Source organism: Sceloporus occidentalis, unplaced genomic scaffold (genome assembly GCF_023333645.1).
Source record: "Sceloporus occidentalis isolate IW3139 unplaced genomic scaffold, rSceOcc1.0.p SCAF_180, whole genome shotgun sequence".
Classification (NCBI taxonomy): domain Eukaryota; kingdom Metazoa; phylum Chordata; class Lepidosauria; order Squamata; family Phrynosomatidae; genus Sceloporus; species Sceloporus occidentalis.
The window spans coordinates 433,125-458,195 of record NW_028317160.1 but is presented as its reverse complement, the minus strand read 5'-3'; the positions used below and the strand labels follow the sequence as shown (position 1 = coordinate 458,195).

General features: G+C 37.8%; 1 protein-coding gene across 1 annotated transcript in view; it reads right to left on the bottom strand.

Annotated features, from left to right (window-relative positions):
- Positions 1-390: 390 nt before the first annotated feature.
- LOC149278793 (ADP-ribosylation factor-like protein 15) overlaps positions 391-25,071 on the bottom strand; it is a 104,861-nt gene continuing 80,180 nt past the window's right edge. Inside the window, exon 5 of the mRNA XM_089501722.1 lies at positions 391-543. Within this exon, the coding sequence (XP_089357848.1) occupies positions 391-543 (153 nt within the window). The remainder of the gene's footprint in view (positions 544-25,071) is intronic.

The window sequence follows — 25,071 nt, the reverse complement described above, 5'->3', positions numbered from 1 at the left end:
TCTCATCTAAGAATTCAAACAAACCAGATAATGATGTCCAGCGTGTCAGATGCCACTAAGCCAGGCACCAGACCTTTGTTTAACCTACAAGGTGCGATGAAGAGACATGAAATAAGCAACAGCAGCCGGGAAAACGCCATAGCTGCTGAAAGTAAACACGTGAGCTTATTTACATGTTGGATAAAAATTAGATATGACTGCAAGACAAAGCATTTGTAATGTTGCAAAATATAATGGCATTCCATACTTCAGAGATTCCAAGGTAGACCTTGTGTCATCTAACAAATCACTACCAGAACTACAATTTAGTTCCTGTTGAGCGTATCAGTTGGAATAGAAGCAGCTGCCATCAGAAGGACCATACTCGTGGACTTCCCTGCGAACAAGTTTTCAGATTTGAATGGGCTCGACTTCTGTCTCGTCTAAAAGATTTATGAGCATTGAGAAGCTGTCCTTTACTGCCTCAATGTTCTCCAGTGACGTGGGTTGTAGAATCCAGCGCTTCCCTCGTGCAAGAGGTTCAAGTTCAAAATACTTTTTGATCTAGAGGAAAGGAAAAGCAAAAACATGGGAATTACAATCGCAACTTACGAGTAACCCCCCCAAATACTCCACTCCCATCCCCTATACTTCAGTGGACTGAACTTGAATAATATTGAAGGTAAGATGGATTCAAACAGATCTACAGCAATTTAGTATTTAGTTGTCTTTCAGTAATTTTCTTTCATAAGTAGACCATAAATTAGATTTTGCCATGACAAACAATCAAAGATACAAAAGGTAACTTGGTATATCTGCACAAGGTTTTACTATAGGAGGACTATTTTAATGTGGCTTTAATCATTTAGTGGAAAGAAATACATCACAAGAATACAATTATGAATATGTATGACCCATACTCATTTAGACACAAGCGGAGGGTTTGTCAATGTTCCAGCTTTTAGCACCAAACTACAAACCTGATTAAATACAAATACCTATATAAATGTTTTTTGCTTGTAAATCATTGAAACTGTTTTGGGACTCCATGCCTTATATATCCCATCTTGGAAATGGAGATTGGTGGTAGAATATGGTAGGTTCAGCAAGTTCTCTCCCTTCTCCTCACCTACCACTTCAAGGGCGGTCTGAACCAAGCAACAACAATTGCCAATTAGACAATAAAGGATATAAGTTAATGAGAAGAATAATCATGCAGATCCAAGAAAAGGAAAAAAAAACAAAAAAAAAATTCCCGAAATACCACAGGATTTTCAATTTGTTTTATAATAATCTACAAGCCTATTTTATTGTTTTAGTATTACAATTAAATTCTATGTAAGTTAATACAACAATTGCTAACATACCAGCAAATAGCTGTTGCCCGAACAAAGTTTAGCTTGTGCATTCTTTTGTCTACCAGTATTTTCTTAAGGAATATTAGCTTTCTACACTCCTACCAAAATAGCCACAAAAATGCAGAAAAAAAAAGAAAAACACTCTTACATTTAAATATGCAATATATTTCACTGGCTGAGACATGTTTAAAGAAAATAAGGAGACGTTTGTTTAGAGAGAGTAACTTAATTAAAAATTAGCGTAAAAATAGGATCATAAGCACAGCCAATACAAGAACCATTCTAGCTCTTTCGGGAAAAAACTTCTAGATGCACGCAAACAATAGATATAGGCAGACCGATACATATATACTGTATAATTTAAGGTTTTTTTTCCAGGCAGTACTAGTTCCCCCCAAATGTTTCAACAAAAATGTGTTATTTTGTATTATTAATAGTTACAAGTATGCAAGTCTCCAAAGACTGCAAAATCTATTCTAAACCTTTTTAGAGAGTTATTGAAGTGGGAGAGCACATATTATTCAGAAACACTGCTTCTAGATTAATAATATCGCTAAATACATACTTGCCTACATATTATCTTCATCATGTCTTGTAAATGTCACATTAAAGCCACAAAATGAAACACTGGGAGGGTATGAAAACGTTTTATCTAAATGCCCCCCCCCCCCCCGCCAATAGGGATGTTTATTTAATAAATGAAAATACCAAATGTATTACCACAACACACAAAATCTATTTTACATGATATATAAACCTATATTTAGAGAATGCAGCTTCAGCCCCCCCCCCCCAGGTCAATTCCAGAGGTCTGTAGATTAAATTTTACGTTAGAATACCGCATCTCCTTCTATTTCAGTTCAATACGCTGCAAATCCGCTAAAGTGACAGCTATACAATCATGCAAGCAAAACACATTTAAGACCAGGCACTTCACGATTAATTTCACTGGTGTTAAGCTGACAAATATGGCTGGATAAACTTCTTTTAGAGCATGTCTGACACTCCGCCGTCTGCTGGTAACCAGAGACTAAATGGCTTTTACCACCAGCTATGAAAAGAACAATTTTAAGCCATAATTTATAAACATTTTTTTTTTACTCATTAATGTGCAGGGAGAAACTGGTGCAGAACATAATGCACATATTTTTAGATGCCAGTGTAGATAATACAAAGTTAGGGAACAGTTAACACCTATATGGGAGGGAAAAAAAGTAGGTGAAGATTTAGTTTGACATCCTTTTCCCAAATTGCAATACACCCTGCCTGTTTCACAGGCTCTCATGCATGTAATGCAGGCAGCACACAAGTAAATGAAGAAAAAAAATATCTAATGTATAAATACACAAGAAAAGCGGAGTCGTCAACCGTACCAAATGAACATCGGGGGGGTCAGAAAGTCAGTCAATGTCAGATCATTCCACCCCTCTGCTTCATATATTAACAACAAACTTTTCTCTGGTTATTAGAGGTTCTTAGCAGACCCAAGTATTTTGTGTCCATTTTTGATCATTAATGTCCTTTTTTTGTATGGGGTAAATTTGCTGGGACACCCTAGGCCAGTGATGGCGAACGCGTGGCACGCGTGCCGCTGTTGGCACGCCGAGCCGTCTCTGTGGGCACGCCGTGACTACAGTCATACACTGTAGTCACGGCGTCCCGCGGACTACATCTCCCACAGTTCTCAGTGCTGAGCGCCGGGCGACTGGATATGACGTTTATATCCAGCCCCGGCGCTCATCATAAATAGCTGTGCGCAGCCGCACTGCACAGACTGCGAGCGGCAAGGAAAGTTAGAACAGAAGAAGCAGAAAGGAGGAAGCGGAAAGGAGGAAGGGGAAGCAGAAAGGAGGAAGAGAAAGCAGAAAGGAGGAAGAAAAGGTAAGATTTGTGGAGAACCAAGGTGGGTGGGTGGTTGATTATTGAGGGGTCTGATGTGGAGAACGAAGGTGGGTGGGAGGGGGTCTGATGTGGAGAACAAAGGTTGTGGGGGGTCTGATGCGGAGAACAATCCTATGCTTGTGAGCAGCTGTTTTCAGCATTGAATTATATCAAATGTGATGCCAGAAATAGACTGATGAACTCAGTGCTGTATGTATTGCTCTTAAACTAACAGAGTATGAGCCAAGGTTTGAGAAGTTATCAGCATGCATACAACAGCAAAAATCACATTAATTGTGCCCACAAAAGGCGTCTTTAAAAAAATACATGCACGTGTACAGTTGTTGTTTTTTTTGTTTTGTTTTTTTCAATAAAAAAAATGTTTAATGGAAAGCTCTGTTATTGTGTTTTTCTTTTTAAACAAAAGCTGTTAATTAGTTTGAAAAACTGTACGAATTGGTTTTTCTAAACTAAAACCTCGTTATTCAGGTTTAATTGCAGTGTTGGCACTTTGAAAAAATAAGTCGTTTTGGTTTGCAGTTTGGGCACTTGGGCTCAAAAAGGTTCGCCATCACTGCCCTAGGCAAATGTAGCATTCAGTTTTGTTTGCAATACCCTCTTACTTTAGAATGGAATCAAGTGACCTGTAATTAGCTGTCTTGATTTAATTGTATGGCTTTGCTTCCACTCCACAGAGACATTTAACACTCTTTATGAAATACAATAATCTACACTACTGTAAATGAGCTATTTCACCGCCGATGTGGTTGGGGTTACTAAGGTTTTGTCCATTAGACTCAAAATACAGATATATTCACATATACTTAAAAAAAACAAACCCAAAAACTGCTAACATTTAAAATATATAAAAACGTCAAAGCAATATACAAAACATAACATGTCTGCTTTGTTTAAATCCAGTGCAAGATTTATATTATATATATATTAATATAATAATTGAAGTAAAATGAAGATAAATTAGGTTCTCAAGTGCCACTGACACAAAAGGATTTTATATAAAATATACACTGCAATGCTTGTTGATAAATAATATAGATAGATAATCAGTTTTATACAGCTGGAGGCTTTGCTATGAAGTCAGAGCATTTTCACGATATGTCCCATTAAATATACACAAGGCTGAACAGTTAAGGGTCACTAAGAGTTAGCAATCACCGCCACTGCACCTCGTGCTGAGTATCTACTAAGTGTCTGATTCCAACCCTCAGTAGTTTTGTTTTATATTCCTATTGACCTGCCTAGTACCAAGTACTGGACACCAAGGCGGCCACATTCCCATTTATTAAACAGACTAACAGCAACAAAACCCAGTGGTGTGGGGGGGAGATCACTTAAAGCTATCAACACATTTCTCTTCAAAGGCGAAGAAGGGGAAATACAACTACTCATATGAAAACTACATATGACTACAGACACTTGTTTTCAACTGGCTCTGAAATGCCACTTCAGCTTCAGAAAAGCTTCCGGGCCCAAGAGAAAAGGGATTTGGGGGTGGGAGGGGGGAGCCGGGAGGAAGACGAAGAAGAGATTTGAAATACAAGATTCTTCCTTGGGGAAGAATTACACAATTTACCATGACACTTTGGGTGGTATTCAAGAAAAGCATTTGAAACATGAGAACTTGTCATGCATTTCTTGACAAATACTTTGCAAGGGAAAGTTTAAAGGCAAAAAACAAGGTAAAAAAGGAAGGATTTATTAAATTCATTTTCTTTTTCTAGGAATTTGTATCGCCTAGTAAGAAATGTTCTATGATGAAAATGTGATATTCATTCTCGCCTTTCAAGAATACTGCTGATTTATTACACAGCTCCGTAAAACAGTTTTTGCAACTTTGTATTTTAATTGAAAATTAGAGCAAAACAAGCATCTGCCTTAAAAGTTGTCTTTTTGTTTATTTTTAACAAAAGTCACGGGGAGGGGGGAGTGTACATATGTTGAAATATCTTTTAATCTGTCTAGATTATAATAATCGTTTTTTCCTCCTTAACTTTGCGGTTCTTTCATACATACGCTGGTGTAACATGAAGAATGAATGCAATGCTTTGTTGCACAACTGATTGTGTGCAAAATGTGTGCCCCGACACCAAATGTAGACCTTTCCCAAATTCTGCGTCCATGAAACGCGCATCGTATATGAGTTGGAAACTAGCTAAACTTCGCCCACCAAGCAGGTGATGTACATAATCCATTTTTTCCCCTAAAAATGTATCCATGTGCCCTCCTGTCCTACCCAACTCTTCATAAGTCTCCCCCTAATCTTTTATTTTATACACCATCAAGCTAACGTCGTATGGCGCCATGTAAAGATTGCAATCTCCGTATGTCCTCTGACGTCACCCACATACTTTGCTACGACTGTGTTTCCTTGACAGGATCCTGTTTGGTAGGGGTACGAGTGATAGCTGAAGCTAAGTACTTAGGTCTGGGGTGACAAAGGTGTGGAGGGATCATACATGTAAATATTTTTTTTTAAAAAGCTGGTTAAAACTCCACCTCCCTCATTTGGACATAACCCCTACAAAGTTTCCTATAGATTTTAGAAGTACAGTTAGTTAAAGCGTGCTCCATTAGCACTCCATGTTTACTTTAAAATAATCTTAGAGGTAATAACCCATTCTCTAGGTATGGACCTTTCACTTGAAAACCACAACTTAAAAATGGTATTTTTTGGTGTATGTGTTTTTGTTCTTGCAATATAAAAACATCAAATTAAAAAGTGGTAGTTTATATACATTTTATATAAAAATCAACAAGAATAATTTAAATCATAAACCAGCTAGCATAATGTAAAGTACGGACGACAACTGGATAAACGAGCCCCTCCTTACACTTTGTGAAGCCCTCCACTGGCTCCTTATTACCTCAAGAATTGCATTCAAAATCTTTACATACAAAACAGGCCTGATGATATAGGGGAGCCCATACATTTCTGCCTATACAAAACGCTCCCCTAACCGACCCTTACACTCATGCCGTGGGCCAAGGCTCTCCTCCCTTATCACCTTTTCCTATACCCTTCGACGTCACCTAGACGCTGGGATTTAAACCTTCAATTCAATATTCAAGAATAACCTCAAACCCAACTTCTTCAGAGAAGTCATTAATCCAAGTCACATTCACCTATGGCACTCTGTCTCCTCCTTCCCTATACCTTCTGGTTTTCTACACCCCATCCCCTCTACATTGTAAGCTTGCAAGCAGGACCTTCGTTACCTAATGCACTGGCTCGTCTTAGTTCGTCAGTTCTCGTTTTGCCAGACCCCTTGAACGTATTTACTTTTAGAAGCGCTTTGTGAATTGCTGGTTCTATATAAATAAAAGATAATAATGATGACACTTTAAAACAATGTATTCATCTATATTTTGCCGTTTCTATAGATTTTGGATGCCAATAACTTTTATGCTAATGGGCGTTTAACACAATGACTAACGAGATAACCGTTAAAACCATTCAAAATCATCAAGAGCAAAAGTTTTCAACTCTAGTATCAGACAGAATTATTCTGTCTGAAACACAAGCTTGTTAAAGTATCAGTTACTTGTAAAATGGTCTGCTACACCCGAGAAAAATGTTGTTAAGTGGCTTGTTTACAGACTAGATGCATTCACCATGAAATTGATTCTTTTAAAGCATATTTTCAAACCTGATACAAACTAAAATGTGTCTGCTGCAATTGAGCAATGAAAAAATGGAGGTTATAAAGAATCGGTCTAAGGTAAATGCATGGATCATTTTGAGGTCTCTTGGATTAAGAACCACAAATTCAAATTTCGGATATTATCAAAATTTATATTATCTACAGTAAGGAGGAGGAATAAATCAATATGTTCTAAATTTACTTCTCTTCTTGGAAGCCGACAATAAATCCAGCCAGACTGACTGTGAGACAATGTCTAAAAAGACAGAGATTGAAAGAAACCCCCCAGGAATTCTAGCTACACCAAAACACATTAACTTCACTGCAAAATATATTGAGCATGGAGTTGTGTCCTAAAGTTTCATTTAAAAAAAAAATATCTGAAAATTCTATTTTAATATTGTTTATTAATCATTTTCAAGATGTAGGAAAATTAAAAGTTGACCCTGCACATTGGGACCATAACATTACTATGGAGAACTTTTCAAACTCTGCCCCAGAGTGATTATACATAACCCCCACTTAAACAGTGTAAATTACAAATCCATGCGTCCCCACAATCATCTTGTTAATGTAGTAAAATGCAGGCACGGAACATTGTGCATCAGCTGAACTATCTATTGAGTCTCCACTTGCATTGAGCACAAAAACATGATTAAAACTGTGCCACAGGGCTCAGTAAATTTTTATTTACATTAAGAAACACTTATTTCTGACATATAAATGCATTAAAAAGTGTTTTTTTTTCTTCTCAAAAATGGCTGTTGTAGTTGCCCCCTAGTAATCACTAAGGCACTCATATCTTTGCTACAAGCGAAAAGGACTTTGTCACGAGAATGTCAGCGTAACTGAGAATTTGTTTCTTTATAATCACGAATGGAAGAAAACATGTTATTTTAAGGTAGACCGGTAACTGATGTATCTTACATCGCACAATAATCACGGTCTTAAAATTCAGAAAAAATTCTAATCGATCTGGACATTCTGATTTTATAATAGGATGTATATTTTATCACGATAGTTGTGATCAAAATAAAACTCAGTCACATATGTAGTTAACTAACTTTTCATCCTGCATTAGGCCACACAATTTAGAGATGAAAAAAAAGTGCCAGTGTACCAAAATGCAAAAAAGCAATAAAGTGAAGCAGGGAGGAAAACAAAAGACAACTGATCTCAGACTTTTTTTTTTGTTTTTCTTCTTGATCGTGTATGTGGCCACTGAGATCACACTGAGCTATTTAAAAGAATAAGTCTGGCGAAGAATAAATGTCTGTACCTAACAACCACACCAAATGAATGTGTTCTTACTAAGGCCAAATACAGGAACCTTGGTGTAAAGAGCTTGTCCTGATGTTTGTGTGATAAAGATACAGTATAAGCCAAAAACATACCCAGGGCTCAGCTCTGCTGGAGAAGACGAGCACAAGAAGTGCCTTTAGGAGGTCTGCTATAATTGAGTGCTATTGTAAATCTGCCCCCAGGATTAGTCAGGAAATGTCTTTCATGATTAAAACCAAGGCTAAGCATGACATTGTAATGACATTTAACCAAGTTTCTCACCATTCCACCTTGGGACTACATTAAGAGCGTCTGGTAGTCAAAGCTGACTTTCACATAATTTCATTATGCCACAGACACTTCACATATTCAGGGCTTTAAATCCGTGCATTAAAAGATACAAAGGAGGTGGGGGATTTAATGATGGAAATGGAACTTTTGTGTGCGTATGTTTTATTACAAATATTATATTTAAGTATGCATATTAGTTCAAATTGATTATTACTATGCAGAATGTGTACACCTCACCCTATCCATCTAACATAGTTTATGAAGGAAGTGGTAAGTATTCTGGAACTGTATGAATGACACATTAAACTAGATATGGGAGAGAAGGAGATCCTGTGTCTGTAGGTATGTGTGAAGAAACAATGGAGCCCTTGGTTGAAGGTTTTACTTCTTATAAGGTCAGAATAGAAAAAAATATAAAATCGCACAAACTTTTCAGACTTCAAAGACTTCTTCGGATGACTTGCATTTAACGTTAAGTCTATTTTTTCTATGGAAAATATATAGGTTACGATATTAACTTCAACTACATATATACCTACGTGCACACACAACAAATTTATATATATACCGCATTTGCTCGATTATAATGCTCTGAAAAATACCCCTCGTCTTATAATCGGGGTCGTCTTATAATCAGACCTCAAATAGGTCTGACTATGAGACGACTAAGATCCAGATCCCCCGTAGCTGCAGGGGACCTGGATCCTCCTGTCCCCCCCCCCCCCGCTTACCGGTACTTCCGAGTCCCCAGTGTGTAGATGTCTACGCGATTCACGTAGACAACTTCAGCTGCAGCCAGAAGGAGGCGTGGCTAGCAGCGGGGGTTGTCTGCGTCCATCGCACAGACCTTCCCAGGCTGTCAGAGATCAGAGTTCCCTGCACTGGTGCCGGGATCAGGGTCGTCTTATAATCAGGGTCGTCTTATAATCGAGCAAATACGCTATATATATATATATATACACACATACACATACATACATACATACATATACACACACCTTCAAAAGTTTGAGGTCACTATACATTATATATACACATACATATATACACACACGTGCAGTGCTGTGAAAAAGTATTTGGTCCCTTCTTGATTTCTTTAATTTTAGACAAAGGTAACCAGCGTAAATACAAAATGCAGTTTTTCAATGAGAATTTCATGTGAAAAAAGCAATTGCTCCCTTAGTTACTCAACCTATATACCAAATGTAATTCATAATTGGTTTCAGGTTTACCAGACACAACCAGCCCCATTTAATCTTAACATCAACTAAATAGAATCAGTGTTGCAAAGTGAAGTAGGCCAAAACGTCTCAAAAAGCAGCACCTGATGTCATGATCTCAACAGATGAGAAAACAGACATCTATCAGTATGGAAAAGGTTATAAAAGACATTTCTAAGGTTCTGGGACCCCAGCAAACGACAGTGAGCCATTATCTACAAATGGAAAAAACCTGGAACACTGGTGAGCCTTCCAATGAGTGTCGGCTGACCAAAATCCCTTTAGAGAAGGCATCAGGAGGTCATAAAAGAACCCAGACTAACATGTAAAGAACTGCAGACCTCACTTGTTTCAGATAAGGTCACAATTCCACAATAAGAAAGACTGTGCAAAAAAGGCATCCATGGGAGAGTTGCAAGAAACCAATGTGGACCAAAAATAACACAAAGGCTCGTCTCACATTTGCCAAAAAAACATCTTGACGCCCAAGAATGTTGGGATAATATTCTGTTGGACTGATAAGTCAAAAGAGGAACTTTTTGGAAGACATGGGTCCCATTACATCTGGAGTAAAACCAACACAGCATTACACAATAAGAACATACCAACAGTCAAACACGGTGGTGGTAGTGTGATGGTCTGGAGCTGCTTTGGAACTGGGTGACTTGCAAGTCCTGACTTGAAGCTGATTGAGATGCTGCATCATGACCTTAAAAAGGCAGTTCATGCTCAAAAACCCTCCAATGTGGCTGAATTAAAACAATTCTTACAAGAATGGGACAAAATCCCTTCACAATGATGTAAAAAAACTCATTGAAAGTTATCAACTAGTTATTAGGTTCAGGGGGCAATTTTTTCACATGAGTGATATAGGATTTGATTAACTCTTTACAGTCAAAAAATATGATCAAAAGCTGCATTCTGTGACATACTCACGTTGTCTCTTATATTTAAATTACCGTATTTAATCGATTATAAGACGAGGTTTTTTTCAGAGCAAATGCTCTGAAAAATACCCCTCATCTTATAATTGGGGTCGTCTTATAGTCAGACCTCAAATAGGTCTGACTATGAGACAACTAAGATCCAGATCCCCCGCAGCTGCAGGGGACCTGGATCCTCCTGTCTGCCTCCTAAATGCCTTAAACCTCCCTATATGCCAGGGGCGTCCAAGTTTTTTCTGCAGTGGGCCACTTCATCAGAATTGTATACGTGCACGGGCCGCACTCATTTTTCACTGTGAGAAAATATGGCCTTTAATAAGATATGCAGATTAAAAAAAAGTAAATGACACAAAACCTTTACTTTTCCTCTCACTGATTTCTGGGCCTAGAAAGTTTTGTGACTGCAAATTCAGGAGTCTGGATAAGTAAAAATAAAATAGTTCTATTTATTTTAGGGATGCATTAAAAAGAAAATTCTGGACCAAAACGAAAATTCAGGGTTCACTTAGCCGAAACTGAAAGTGACCCCCCCACACACTTTTAATAAAAGTAAGTTACACACCAAAATTGTACAAAAAATCATATATTATGATTGTTAACAGCAATCTCAGGCATACCCAGATTCCAGCATGTACTGGTTGGCTGGGCATTGTACCGATATTTTTTGTCCAATTTTAGTGTGTAACCACGCTTTTATTAAACGTAACACACCACAATTGGACAAAAAAAATCAACAATATGACTTGGCATGAGAGGAGTGTGATTGCTAACAGCAAACACACTCTTTTTATACCCAGGCAACCAGTAAATGCTGGAACCTAGGCATGATGGGACTGTGATTGCTGTTAGCAGATTGCTGTTGGCAATCACACTCCTATCATCCCAAGTCAGCCAGTACATGCTGGTACAGGGTGGCTGTAAGTGCAGACCCCATACTGCTGGCAGCATCAATACACAAGGGGGGCAGCTAGCCAGGTTTCAGCATGTACTGGCTGACTAGGCATGATAGGAGTGAGATTGTTAACAGCAATCAGTCCCATCATGCCTAGGTTCCAGCACTTACACATCCATGCTATCACACACACACACACAAATTCATTCATTCACAGATTCATTCCCTCAATCACTGACAATCAGGCATACTCATTCAAACACCCTCCCCCACCCCCTTACCTGCACTACAGCTCTCTCAATGCCGATCACAGACTTCAGCAGGGGGGCGCGGCCTCCCTCGTTCTCCCCACAGATGAGGCAGGACTGGAGCAGAGAATAGACCCTCCCACAAGTAAGCAGCAGGGCTTGTGATGATGTGATCCTGGCTGCCGATCTCAAGCGGGCCACACCTCGAGGTCACGCGGGCCGCATTTGGCCCCCATGTTGGACGCCCCTGCTATATGCCAATCTTCCCCATATTATGCCTTTTAACCCTCTAAATGCCAGAGTGGCATATAGGGGTATAAGGCATTTCTGGAGGCAGAGTGGCACATAGGGGGTCAAAAGGCATATCATGGGGCACAGTGACGTATAGGGTTAAATGGCATATCATGAGGCACAGTGGCATTTAGAGGGTTAAAAGGCATATCATGGGGCACAGTGGCATAAAGGGGGTATAAGGCATTTCTGGGGCGGATGTGCATAACTGGGGGGCAGGTAGGAAAATAGAAGGAAATAAAAGCAATATTTTTCTCAATCACAGCTTTTATTAAAAAAAATAAATAGTTTAGATGCATTAACATTTACTGGTAAAACTTTTTTCCTATAGGGTAGTCTTATATTCAGGCTCTTTTTTTCCTAAATTAATATTCAGATGTGGGGGGTCGTCTTATAATCGAGCAAATACGGTAGTTGGATTATCTGTAACATTTAAATGTGACAAAACGTAAAATTAGTAGAAAATCAGGAAGAGGCAAATACTTTCACACCTATACACACATATATATATATACACACCGTATTGGCTCGGATATAGGCCGCCCTCGTATATAGGCCGCACCCTAAAAGTTTTTTTTCTTTAAAAAAGCACCAAAAAAACATGCTGCCACTCTGTCCTCTTCCCCCCCCCCCCGAGATATGCTGCCACTGTCCTCCCCCCGAGATATGCTGTCACTCTGTCCCCCCCCGAGATATGCTGCCACTCTGCCTCCCCCCCCCGACTTACCAGAACAGACTCCCGGGTGTCTTACGGGGCCGAAGGGGGACATCTATGCAAATCACGTATACAACTCCCGGTGCCGGCACTCAGCGGAAGTGCCGGCACCGGAAGTTGTATACGCGTATTGCGTAGATGTCTTCCGCCGGCCCTGCAAGACACTCGGGAGTCTGCTCTGGTAAGTCCGGGGGGGGGGGGGGCGGACGTTCACCGGCGATGCGCTTAGACAACCTCTCGTGCCGGTACTTCCCTCGTGGAAAGTGCCGGCAGGGGAGGCTGTCTGAGCGTATCAGAGAGTAGGATACAGGTCCCCTGCACCGCTGCGGGGGATCTGTATCCTAACCCCGCTGCCTGCATGTCCCAGGCGCTAGACCCCGAATATAGGCCGCACCCCCACTTTAAAGACTTAAAGTGGGGGGGGGAAAGTGCGGCCTATATTTGGGCCAATACGGTATATATATATATATATATATATATTTTATTTTTAATTTTTTTTTTTAATTTAAAAGGGTTTCTTATTTTAAGACCTGCTATAATGCAAATAACGGCATCATAATGTATATATCTAGGTTCCCTGACTAGAAATAAGAAATATTTACCTACACATTTCCTCATGATCATAAAAAATAAATAAATAAATAAAAAAGTGCTACAGATGAAGCCAAGTGTCGAGTATCTGGTGTCATAAAACACAGCCCTCACCTTTTACACAATTCTCACTCTCGGATTAGGGCCCGGATTTAACAGGCGAGGAGGAAAGAAATCACCTCAAGGCATTCAGAAAACTGTTACTTCAGAGATTAATCAAGAGACATTCCAGAGCTATCATATTCCACTGGCCCTATTAAACTGCCATGCAGATTCTTACACGTTCATAAACTGAGGTTTTAATAAATTGTTCTCCAACCAATTAAGTTGCTGCAAAAACAACAGGTAAATATGCAATGGAGTCTTGGTTCCTAAGTTTTCTTTAACCCAGGGAACTGCATACGAAAGTCATGACCAATTTTGCCTACAGTTTCTTATTTAACTGAGGAAACATTTCAGTACACTGACTTTAATCATTTACTTGGCAGTCCTAATATTTCATGAGTTGAATTGACTTCAATAGGTGCCATTGGCTGGTTGGTGACCATTTCATTGATTTTGTCTTCGAATGCTTTCTTCTTGAATAGACTTGTAATATTGATTTTTCAGAAACTATCAACGATGTTGAGGCGGCACAGAGGTGGGAGGAGAACATTTAGCTCTATTTCAGTTTGTCATCAAATTGGCCCCTAGTACTTTGTCCTTTCAACAAAATGCTATGTGATGCAAACGGCGTGTTGACGTTCCAGATGGCAGCCCACACCCAACAACTCAATGTAAACAAGTCTATTAAAAGGAAGAGAATGAGAGAAAGCGTCAATCATTATTCGTGCTCATTTGTCCACTTGTCTCTTTTCAAGCTTTTCTTGTCAAAATGATGAGTAATGCAGACGTTAATGATGTCATGAGGGAGGTCTTAAGGCCATATAAGATCATCAATGGACATCACTCGAGGACCAAATCCAGCTATCTACACTAGTCTGTGACAATAAAAAAAAAAATCTAATATGTGAATCAAAAACAAACTGGTTTATAATGTGTATCGGTAATATGTTTTTCTTCCTGTCATATTGAGACCCCCCACTGCCCCGGTCTATTGGATGCAAAGCAAACACTGAATAAAGAGGCAACAACAATGGGTTTGCTAAGAGAGATTACTGATATTTATAAGGCCCTTAATATTACAGGCACTATATTTGGATAATTTCTGAAAAACACTACCATACGACAGTTACCGACCCCAGAATGTGATAACTGCTAAGATCAAACAAGGACACCTATGGAAAGGTTTTCTTAGGAAGAGTGTTTCTTGTAAATATACTGTGACAAAAACAGATGATTAATAATAGTTGTTGGCAACTATAAAAATATATTCAAACTATATAAAATGTGCTTTAAAAACTAAAAAAAAACCTAAATGGGCATACCCCCAAAAAACAAAGAAACAGGTGGTAACTAGCATTGAAGATGTGTTTCTCCCAGAAAGCACTGTATCTGGAAATAATGAGAATAATAAATGCAGTGTTTAACATAGTATAGCCATAGAAGTTACAGCAAGAACCATTCGGCCCGTCTAGTCTGCTCACTTTTTTCTATTTTAAAGATGCAGACCTTCATCAGTCCTTGACCCGGTCACGTGACTCTCCCATGAATTTCCTTACAGTATTAGTAGTGATAATTGAATGCCAAGGTGACATCACATGATGGGAAGCTATGACCTTCTCTGGTCCGGCAGTGAGTAAAGGCTCCCTCCAAGCTAGTAAGTGTAAGGTTTCCAAGGGGCCCAGCACAGGCTGTCCTGGACCCTTCATCACACCAGGGAGATCGCTGCTAAACACAATTGATGGATACAATTCTCAAAGTGCTGAGAATCATAAACGCAGCATTGTTTCTATGACTTCTGGAAATCTGCCAAAAACAACAGTGTCATATCTGCAGATTTGCCAGCACTTGTCTGCGGAGTATTTTATGATCACAAATGCAAATTAAATGTTTATTCAATATTTCAACTTTGGCTCAACAGTAAAGAGGATGTAGATCAAGCTCTGCGGAGATTTACTACACCCTGGTTAAAGAGAGGCAATACTCCTGGCACCTGGAGTCCTAAAACCTTTGAAAATACTTACGAGGACAGTCAATCCCTTAAAAAAACTTTATAATGTAAGTCGCATCTATAAGCCTGCATAGTCCTTCAATACAAAACATGATGCCTAAAGCTCTTCTGATTGCTAACATTTGTACACTAACTTGTGAACAAGTTCAGGAAGCCAGACGCAGGGCAGAATCCTGTGCCTCAAGAAGCAGCATTTCAGTGGACCTTGGGCTATAGAAAATTAACCAAAAACCAACCACCGTACCCACCATCAAACGCAATATTTGCTAAATTAAGTACAAAAATAAATTTCTGTAATTTTTAATATATATATATATATATATATATATATATATATATATATATACTGTAACCTAATGTAGTGCATATTGTATACTCTCTTAACATATCTTATGAAAAACAAACTAAAGGGACCTATTTAAACACATATCAATTTGAAATGAAAACTTCTTCTGAAGGAAGACACTTTGGCCTGTCATTAATTGCAGCATGTGACCTTATTAGTTAACTTTGTTTTTACTTTTAGAATTTGATCTGATCCTTTTCAGTATCCCTTCACCAACATGACCTTGAGTAGGATAACAGTGTATAATTAGCAGGCCATGCTCCAAGGCGGTCAGACTAAAGAAGTAAAATAGACACAAAGTGAAAAAAGAATATATATATATTGCTTATGACCCACTGACCTTATGGTCCCCTTGGAGGGGAAGACTTATACAAATGTGACATTACATTTTTCATAGAAAAAGCAGCGATTTTGAGATATCATGGTTTGAGCACAAACTGCAAAATGGAAACATTTGAAGTTGATTAAACTACTTGAGCTCAAGCGAGGACACAATGGTCTGCAAGGCTTGGCGTTTGACACTCTTTCTAGCAGCATCACGGATGTTCTGAAGAAAAAATGCTGCTTTCCCCCTGTATGGGGGGGGGGGGGGTATGTTTCTCGGAGAACCTGGTAGCTCCTAAAAGGACACCTCTCAAAAATCCCAAATCAAAAAGGTATTATTTACATGAAAACTATATCAATAGATTAAATTGACTTTTACATTTTTATATACCTGTGAACCTGTAAAAAAAAAAAAAAACGCAGTGTACTAAATAAGTTGTTCCGTGCCTATTTTTTACAGCCTCCAGTTTATACTCGAGAATGTGGTCATAGCTAACAGGCAAAGGAAATAAAACCGAGTCATATCCTCCCATATAGTTTCAATGTAATTAAGTTTGTATAATAAAAAAAGGAAAAAAAAGACAGGGTTGCATTTATTTTCCAGAAATAATTTCTTACTGAAACTAACCTTACAATCTAATAATGATAAGACAAACCGCATGAGTCACAAAACATTCACTGATGCACACATTGCAGAAATAGTTTTCCTAGTACGCTACGTATATTACTACTGAATCAGTAACAGAGGCTTAGTCACCGAGCATGAATGAGATATGAATGAGATGGCAAATATTAAATCACATCCTATCATATCTCGTTTGCAGAGTATCCATTCATTCAAATATCTGAAACCAAGCCGAGATATTTCCAAAAGACTTACTAAGCCGTAACGAACCACGTCCGTACCATTTAAGATACATTTGGATTCTCTTGTCTAGCAATTAGCAGGTACTGCAAAAAGGAAAATAGAAACAAGCGTCAAGTGCAGCGCACTGGCTCCCAGAAGTCCTTCGGAATTCTGCTACATTCTACATTTGTGGTCATTGGCCAAATATTACTTTTGACCTTTTTGGATAAAATAAATAAATAAATAAAAAGTTTAATGAAACAACCTGAGGTATTACAGCGTCTTCTGTCATGTAAAATATAATATTCTGTTATAAGCTGCAGATGTGAGTCACCAGATCTGGCGTTGCATGCGTTGAAGAGAGAGATACTGCCCATAGAATGCACCGTGATGTCACCCATGTGTGTTTATTTCCTCTTTTCATGAATGTCACACTAACAATTTCATTAATGGATAACCGAGTATCTCTCACGATTTTATTTGTTAACGTTTCTGTGTTTCACTTCATACAAACATTTAAATAAATATGAAAGGCATGACATACAAGGTTATAAATGGAATACAATTTAATATTGTAAAGCTTTATGATCCAAGGAGAAATCTGACTGCCTTTTGGAGTCAAGAATACATTTTTCCCCCTGATGGCAGAATTCAAAGTAGCTTAATTAGGGTTTTTTTGCCTCCTTTTGGATCAAGAGAAGGAAGGTTAGGTAGAAGGGTCGAACCTGATGGACTTGGGTCTTTTTACAACCTTTTTTTCCCCCTATGTAACTATGTTTGCATTCTACAACATGTGCAAGAACTCTATGATTGTGCTTCCTTCTTATGGAGACTATTGGTGCATTATGTATATTTAGCAGTTCACAAAAATAATTCCATGTCCATTGCCACATTAGTGTATGTCCTAATCATATAACACAAGGTTCCCATTAATAATAATAAACAGTCTGGAAGGGGTTCCAATCTCAAAGCCGTGTTCTTTTGCACTGAATATCTTGTATTAGTCGTGTACCCAAAGGCCTTGCTAATTTCACCCTGAAATATCTGCACATTTGGGAGTATTAAACATTTCAAAAGTTGAGACAAGGGTGGATTATGCTTTCTAAAGATCAGCAACAGATGCGCACATTAGAGGTATAAAACAAGTCATTCTATGATGGAGAAGAAAGAATAAGCACTTGCAGAATATGAAGCAGAACTCTTGGGAGAGGGATTTGACAATAATATATGACAGCTGGGTGCACCAAGTAAATGTTTCCACGTGTGAAAATAATTGTCATATCTAGTCTCAATTAAGCCATTGTGTTTATAATCTACAGACTGATACAGGAACACAAGTGTATCAATATCCGCAGTGCATTCCAAAAAGGCCAGCTGTTAAAAGTACTGTTTAATAAGCAAAATAAAGTCCAAGGAACAGGCAAACAGACCAGACTGCCAACAAGATACAGGATCACAAGGGCTGGTTGATGGCATGTCAAGCAGAACTTACTTTGGGCAAAACAACATGGTTCTTACTCAACCGATATTTTGTATGATGATAAATAATAATGATAAGTAACCTGATGACAGCGCGTGACACATGATTTTCAAAATGCATGCAGAGACTTAGAGGTCACTGTAAAGAATGATTCCGAAGAAATGGAATAATTTCAAGTGACTTATCCAAGTGTGATGAACGCGCGAAGGTGGGGTGTTGTAGTAATGACAGCTGTACTTGTTCTACCCTACTTATCCCTGAGCTACACAACTCTACAACAGGCTTGTGCAGTTGAGATAAGGCTACAAGACATTGATTCTTCCAAGACATGCATTTTGGGGATTGGATATTAAAGATCATATCTATTATTTGTGCCACTTGCAGTCGCTAAAAATAAAGTAACAGAATAAATATAATTGAAAGGCTAAAGTTCCAGTAAATAAATAAATGTCATTCTCCCACTTACAACGCTGTTGACACACAACCCTGCTATTAAATCCTCCAGGGGACCACAGACCATAGTGTGAATACTACGTTTCTATATGGTACAACTTATTTTGTAATTTATTTATTTTTTGCATTAGTAGCAAACATGTAAAATTAATTTAATGAAATGGGCACAAAGAACCCATAAGTAAAAAAAAGTCTATAAAAACACATAGCCTAATGTAAATTCATGAAATATTAATTAATTAGATGTGATTACATAAAAATAGGCATCCTATATATTTTGACACACAGTGACTCAGGATACATGTCCGACTTTATATTACACAACTATATTCATATCTCAAGCACACAAAAAAAATAGCTGCATATTTATATATGGGATATTTTTTATGTTACGGAAGTGGAATGCAAACAGAACATTGTATTAACAAGGGGTGATTTCCTAGAACAAAATGTGGTATGTCACATGATTCGTAATCATCACTCGGTTCTTGATGACCTACGATAAATACATTTTGCTGCAAGCCAATGATCACAGTGATTCAATACTTCAAAAACCACCACTGTAAGGGAGTCCTTAAATAAACAATTTTCAACATTATGTGACATTTTGTGATATTAACCATCCGGCATACAAGGGTTTAAATGCCTTGCTTCTTGGTCTTTACAATTTAATTTTTACATGGAACAAGAGGAACAATGAGGAGGTTTTAGAATTTAAAAAAAAAAAAAAGCTCTGAAGGTATCTGTAAATTAAATGACTGAATTGATCCAAGGCCAGACATAACCACGACACCATGATACCTTTATTAGTATTTATACATATATATATATATGTATACTTTGTCTCCTTCTCCAGCATCTGTCTTTCATAACCCAGTAAAATGGTGACCTCTAGTTGTTTTGGCTCAATGCCTGGTATTTTGCAAAATTTCTTGTATCCTTCTTTCAATATGGGGGAAAAAGAACTTAACAATTCCAATATACTCTACCTCCAAGTTTGTAAAACTGCAAACGCACACATAGGTCTTAGATAGGATATTCAATTACACACAATATGGCAATTAAGTTCTGAGTGCTAAAGACTTCTTGATCTATTTCTTTTAGAGTATAAGCTCTGCAGGACAAGGACCTCACCCTCACCTTTTAAAACAGCCATTTTGTTGTACATAGTGATGCTTTTATTATGTTTCACTAAAGAAAAGTATTACATAGAAAGAATTCCAGAACTAGACACATAGTTAGAAGCCAAAAACTCGTGACATCTCTAGACACCATGGCCAGTGACCCCTCTACCTTGGCATGCACTTATTAAAGATATGGTGACGTAGAAAACAAAATCAGACTTTATGGGCCGATGGAATTATAATGTGGTGTGCATGTGGTTAAAGTGATACCATGGGTTTTTATTGCATGTCCCAAACTCAGTAAAGTGGTAACACTGGTGATATTTTACCTGTCTCGATGATGACCTTGGGGGCATCCAAGGTGCTAACACAGTACACATGCTTTACTTTACATTATTATCCTGCCTGCTTGGATTGCAGAACAAAACTCCCAGCAAGGATGTGTTTTCATGGTTGTATCAACATTCCATCTAAAGTAAGTCTGATTAAGGATTACATTATTTTAACATCTATTGATACTACAGAATCCAACCTGTAGTCAAGCAAATCTCAACAAACAAGGCAACAACAGATATAGACGTATACTCAAGTTTGAATGTGGCAAATTCACACACTTTCTTATGTGTAGATAGTTCATAGGCAAATGTTAGTGCAGCCACTGTTACAAGTGGGGCAATTTACAAGTTTTCAGCCGGTAGGACATAGCGGAAGAAACCAAGAGAGTTATCTCAAATAAAGCCAAAGTCCATGGAGTACTCTGGATGTTCACCTAATCATGTGTCCATTCACTGCATTTAAGGGTATTATGTCTAGTCTAGCTACTTTAGACATATTATTGTTTAACAGACCATTAAGCATTGAACCCTTCACAGTTGCACTTCATAAGAGGAAAACATTCTAAGGTCAGGATTAAACTTGCCGAGAAGATCACGATTTCTTTAATTACAAATGTCAACCCTTCTCATGGGAAATGGAATCAGGAATTTATCACGTTAAAAAGTAATACTATGCAAACCTGTCCATCAAAATGTTAGCACATTTTCTACCTATACATCTTTTTATTTGTCTTAAATTCTATACATGCCAGATACAGAAGAGGAGTTTCATTATTAGTAGGCGTCAGAAAAAAGGCAAATCCGTCAAAGATGTACCTAATTGCACCGATACAAAAATATTTTTTTTTGCATTTGCATTTTGTTTTTCAAGTTAGGATGTGTATCAAGTTATACTTTTTCTTCCAAATTTATTTTTAAAAGCCTCCATAATACTCAGTGTCACCACACTTTCATAGGTGGTCCATTCCAAAGCTTTACAGCCCTCGCTGTTAAGAACTTTATTTTCTGTTTAAGATGGAACCATTGCTCCGCGTGGGTTATTGTGAGTTTTGTTTAAGAGAAAATACAGATAATAAATGTAAATGTAATAATCATTGCATCTGTGTTCAAATTTCTGCCTTAAAATTTGGGAGGAAAAACTTTTTTTTTTTTCTTTTTTGTCTACTGCCACTTTAAGCAGATTGTACAGGCACAATGTAACAGCATGGGGATAAGCACTTACTTTCAATGATCCAATAAGTATTATAACAAAGACTGTTTATGTACACAAACGTGACACTTCTGGAAAGGATAATTGTAAAACATATAATCCGGTTAATGATTCTGAAACACTTCACAGATGATTTATAACGAGCCTTTTCTCACACTGCAATGAAATGAATCAGAATTGCACAGATTTAATTTTCTTGCACTTGGAGATCATTTGTGCGTGTCGATTAGACTGCAAAACACTACAACAATAACAAAATACAACAAATAATAAAAAGAAAACCAAAACAGCATAGCAAATTTGGCTTGGCTTATGAATTAGCGCATTGAAGCAATCAAAGTCAAGTTACTGAAGCCCAGAACAGCACTGTGAGAAGAAAACTAGGCAGGTTTTAAACAAAAGTATCCAAACAGCTGGAAAAGTTGTTGATTCTCCTAGGGAAATTCATAATGTATTTGACTTATGTTTGTGTGAAGCTGTGGAGTTTCCTAAGGGAGTTGAGATGTAGAAAGACTGCCAGGAACTTTATCTGGAAAATGATACAGGTTTACCAATTGTCCCAATATAACACGGCATAATAAATTTCATGAAATAAGTTACCAGTGTGCAGAAATATCTTTGTAACCATAGTTTTCATGTGCACAACAAAAATCATTTTTTACAAAAATGAATTGTTTTCATATTTTAAGGCAACAGATGAGGTTATTAAACAGCACTGTGTCTTTTTTTTTTGAGATAGGAAGGCATGAAAAAAATGGAAAAACAGGATTTTATCATGTTTTTATTTTTTTTTTTCATGAAAGACTTCTTTATATAAAGTCTCAAATCATTGCAAGTTCTCTCACCTGAGGACAAGCAAATCCTGGAGTAGAATGCATGCACCGAGAACGCAATTCTCAAATAGGAGCAAAATGCATTCCTGTCTCTAAGGGGCGCTGCGGGGAAAAGTTTTGTTTGGTTTGTTTGTAGCCGAGCTCCATTTTGTTGGTATACAGTAGTTAATTGTTTGTCCTTTTAGGCCTTTATTGGCAGGTAAGAGGTTAAATGCGTCTGAAAAATTAGGCTATCCTTATAACCTTTAAATGATTTCTATTAACGTTCTCCCCAATCACCGTTTAATGCTTACCTCTCAGTAAAACATTGGGACAGACATGTTCTCATGTATAGTTGAAACGTTCTTAACACAAACAGAACGACCTTTTTCCATTTGTAACAAAAACTATAGTTTTAAAAAGCAAATTTAGACTGATTTTCAATTTGTAAAAGTACTGCCCTTTATATTTTTTTCAAAAACGTCCATTCTTATCAGAGAAAAAAAAAAAACAAAAAAAGTTTTTTTTCTAGAAATGTTACATGTCTGGAGTGCTTTTCATATTCTTCAGGCCTGAATGTTTTTTTTTTGTATGTATTATTTATAAAGTGTTAATGGGTTAACTTAGCGCTTTACACTTTTCAGTAAAATAAAAGAAAGGAATATGGACAGTCATATAATGTACAGCAGGTTACAGAAATATCGATCGGGGTACAAAAATTGATGAATTCATTAAAAAAGTGCCCCATACAGCTTACAGTCTAAGCAGTTTTACCATTTGGTTGTTGACTTCCCTTCTCCATGCTTTGTGTACCCACACAAATTTTTTCCGAAAGAAAAAAGGGCCTTTCTTTGAAATCGTATTAATACATAAAACCTAATATTTATTAATACGATTTCGTAAAAAAACATACCACTGCTAAAATTACACTTACTTACGTTCAGTTCTGGGCAAAGTTTTACCCTCTTAAGGAATACTACTACCTTGTTAGAGGCATCTACAAACAAACGGCATTTCCAAATTCTCCAAGTATTCATTTAATTTAATACAACAGATAAACATAAAACAAAAGATAGTCCGGTTGCATGAGTTTGAGTGATTTTAGTCGAGGGTTGGCCTCAGAGATAAGAGGTTAGGATTTCTTGCCATGGTGTTTAGCAAAGTAAAGTTCTTTGAAACAAAAAAGGGGCGAAAAGAGAAGAAAACCATCTTATGTGGAAATAAAGCTTAATCAAGGGCACTTATTGTTGATCAGTGGGGGTCTTTTTAATATGGAATTTAATGCCAATAATTCTCCGCTACCACTTCCTTGTTTGTGTATAAAGACATTTGCAACCCCTGGGAATGAATGAAATAGGGCAAATCATGACTTAACCCCTTCAGGACTGGCGTTATCATATTGCGCCTTCACTCCAAGACCACAGTTTTATATAAATATTTTAATTCCGTGCTCGTGATTCGCTTCAAAGCGATCACATGCTCGGAATTGAGGGGGAGTGGCTACTACAGATTGCTGGGGACACGCAGCGGTCAGCAGCAGCAGCCGCCCCATAGCGACGCTGGATCGCGCATCATCGATGACGTACCTGGTACATCCTGGTCTGTGGGTGACACCCAACCAGGAGTACCAGAAACGGAAGGGGTTAATATTAATACACGTTAATTTTAGGTGTGAGATACTACATAGTACCGAATGTTATTATCAAATGAATGAAAAAAGTTAAATGTTTAGTAGGTTATAGGGCCTGTGCTTCTTCAAAATGATAGTATTTACTTGAGACTCGTTCCTTCACTATCATTATAAAAGATATAAACAGAATCTGGAAACAATGTCTAACACACACTCTCGTGGGCAACACTTGATGATGGAAGGGCTATAACGCTATTGTATAATCAGTTCTCGAGTTTAAGTGGGAATCCCAAAAGTCTCATTTGCCTAAGATTTAAATTGGCATTAGCCTAACACTCCAACAGATCAACTGATTAATGTGTTCTGATTTCTTTCATACAAAGCAGTGAATTTAATTAGCAATCCATTGACTGTGTGGGTGGCTCTGTACTATGCAAGCTGAAATATTTGGAAAAACTGCCAGCTGGATTATACATATATGAATACAGTATCACTTCTACTAAAGGCAATGAGAGCGCAGTATTCCCTACTAAATATGCTAAGCTAGCAGGACACTAAGCTGACACCAATATTCTTCTTAAAAGGAGAGAACAATGTTTGACGATGGTCTTTTTGCATTGCGAAGAGCTTTCCAGGGTTTGACCAAAGCAATCTGAGTAACTATTCATACACATGGGCTAGCTGGGTGGGAGATTCTAAAATGGATCATACAAACCCAAGAAAGAGAGGTTTGGTATCAGGTATAGAGCAAAGCTTGATGATGGAAGACACCTTTAGGATACACAATGCTAAAATCACATATAACCGTGTTAATAAAACATTTTGCAGTCTGTATATGACCAGACAGATAACTAGGCTACTATAAATTGAAAAGAAAACATGATTTAATTTACTAAAAATCCCCCTCCCCTTTACTTTTTGCTATGGCAGGGAAGCAAAAAATGCTTTTGCCAAGCATGTTAACATTCACTACCTAGTTAAACTGCACATGTTGCACTCACAGGTGATGATACAATATAAGTAACACTTTAAACATTTTTACAG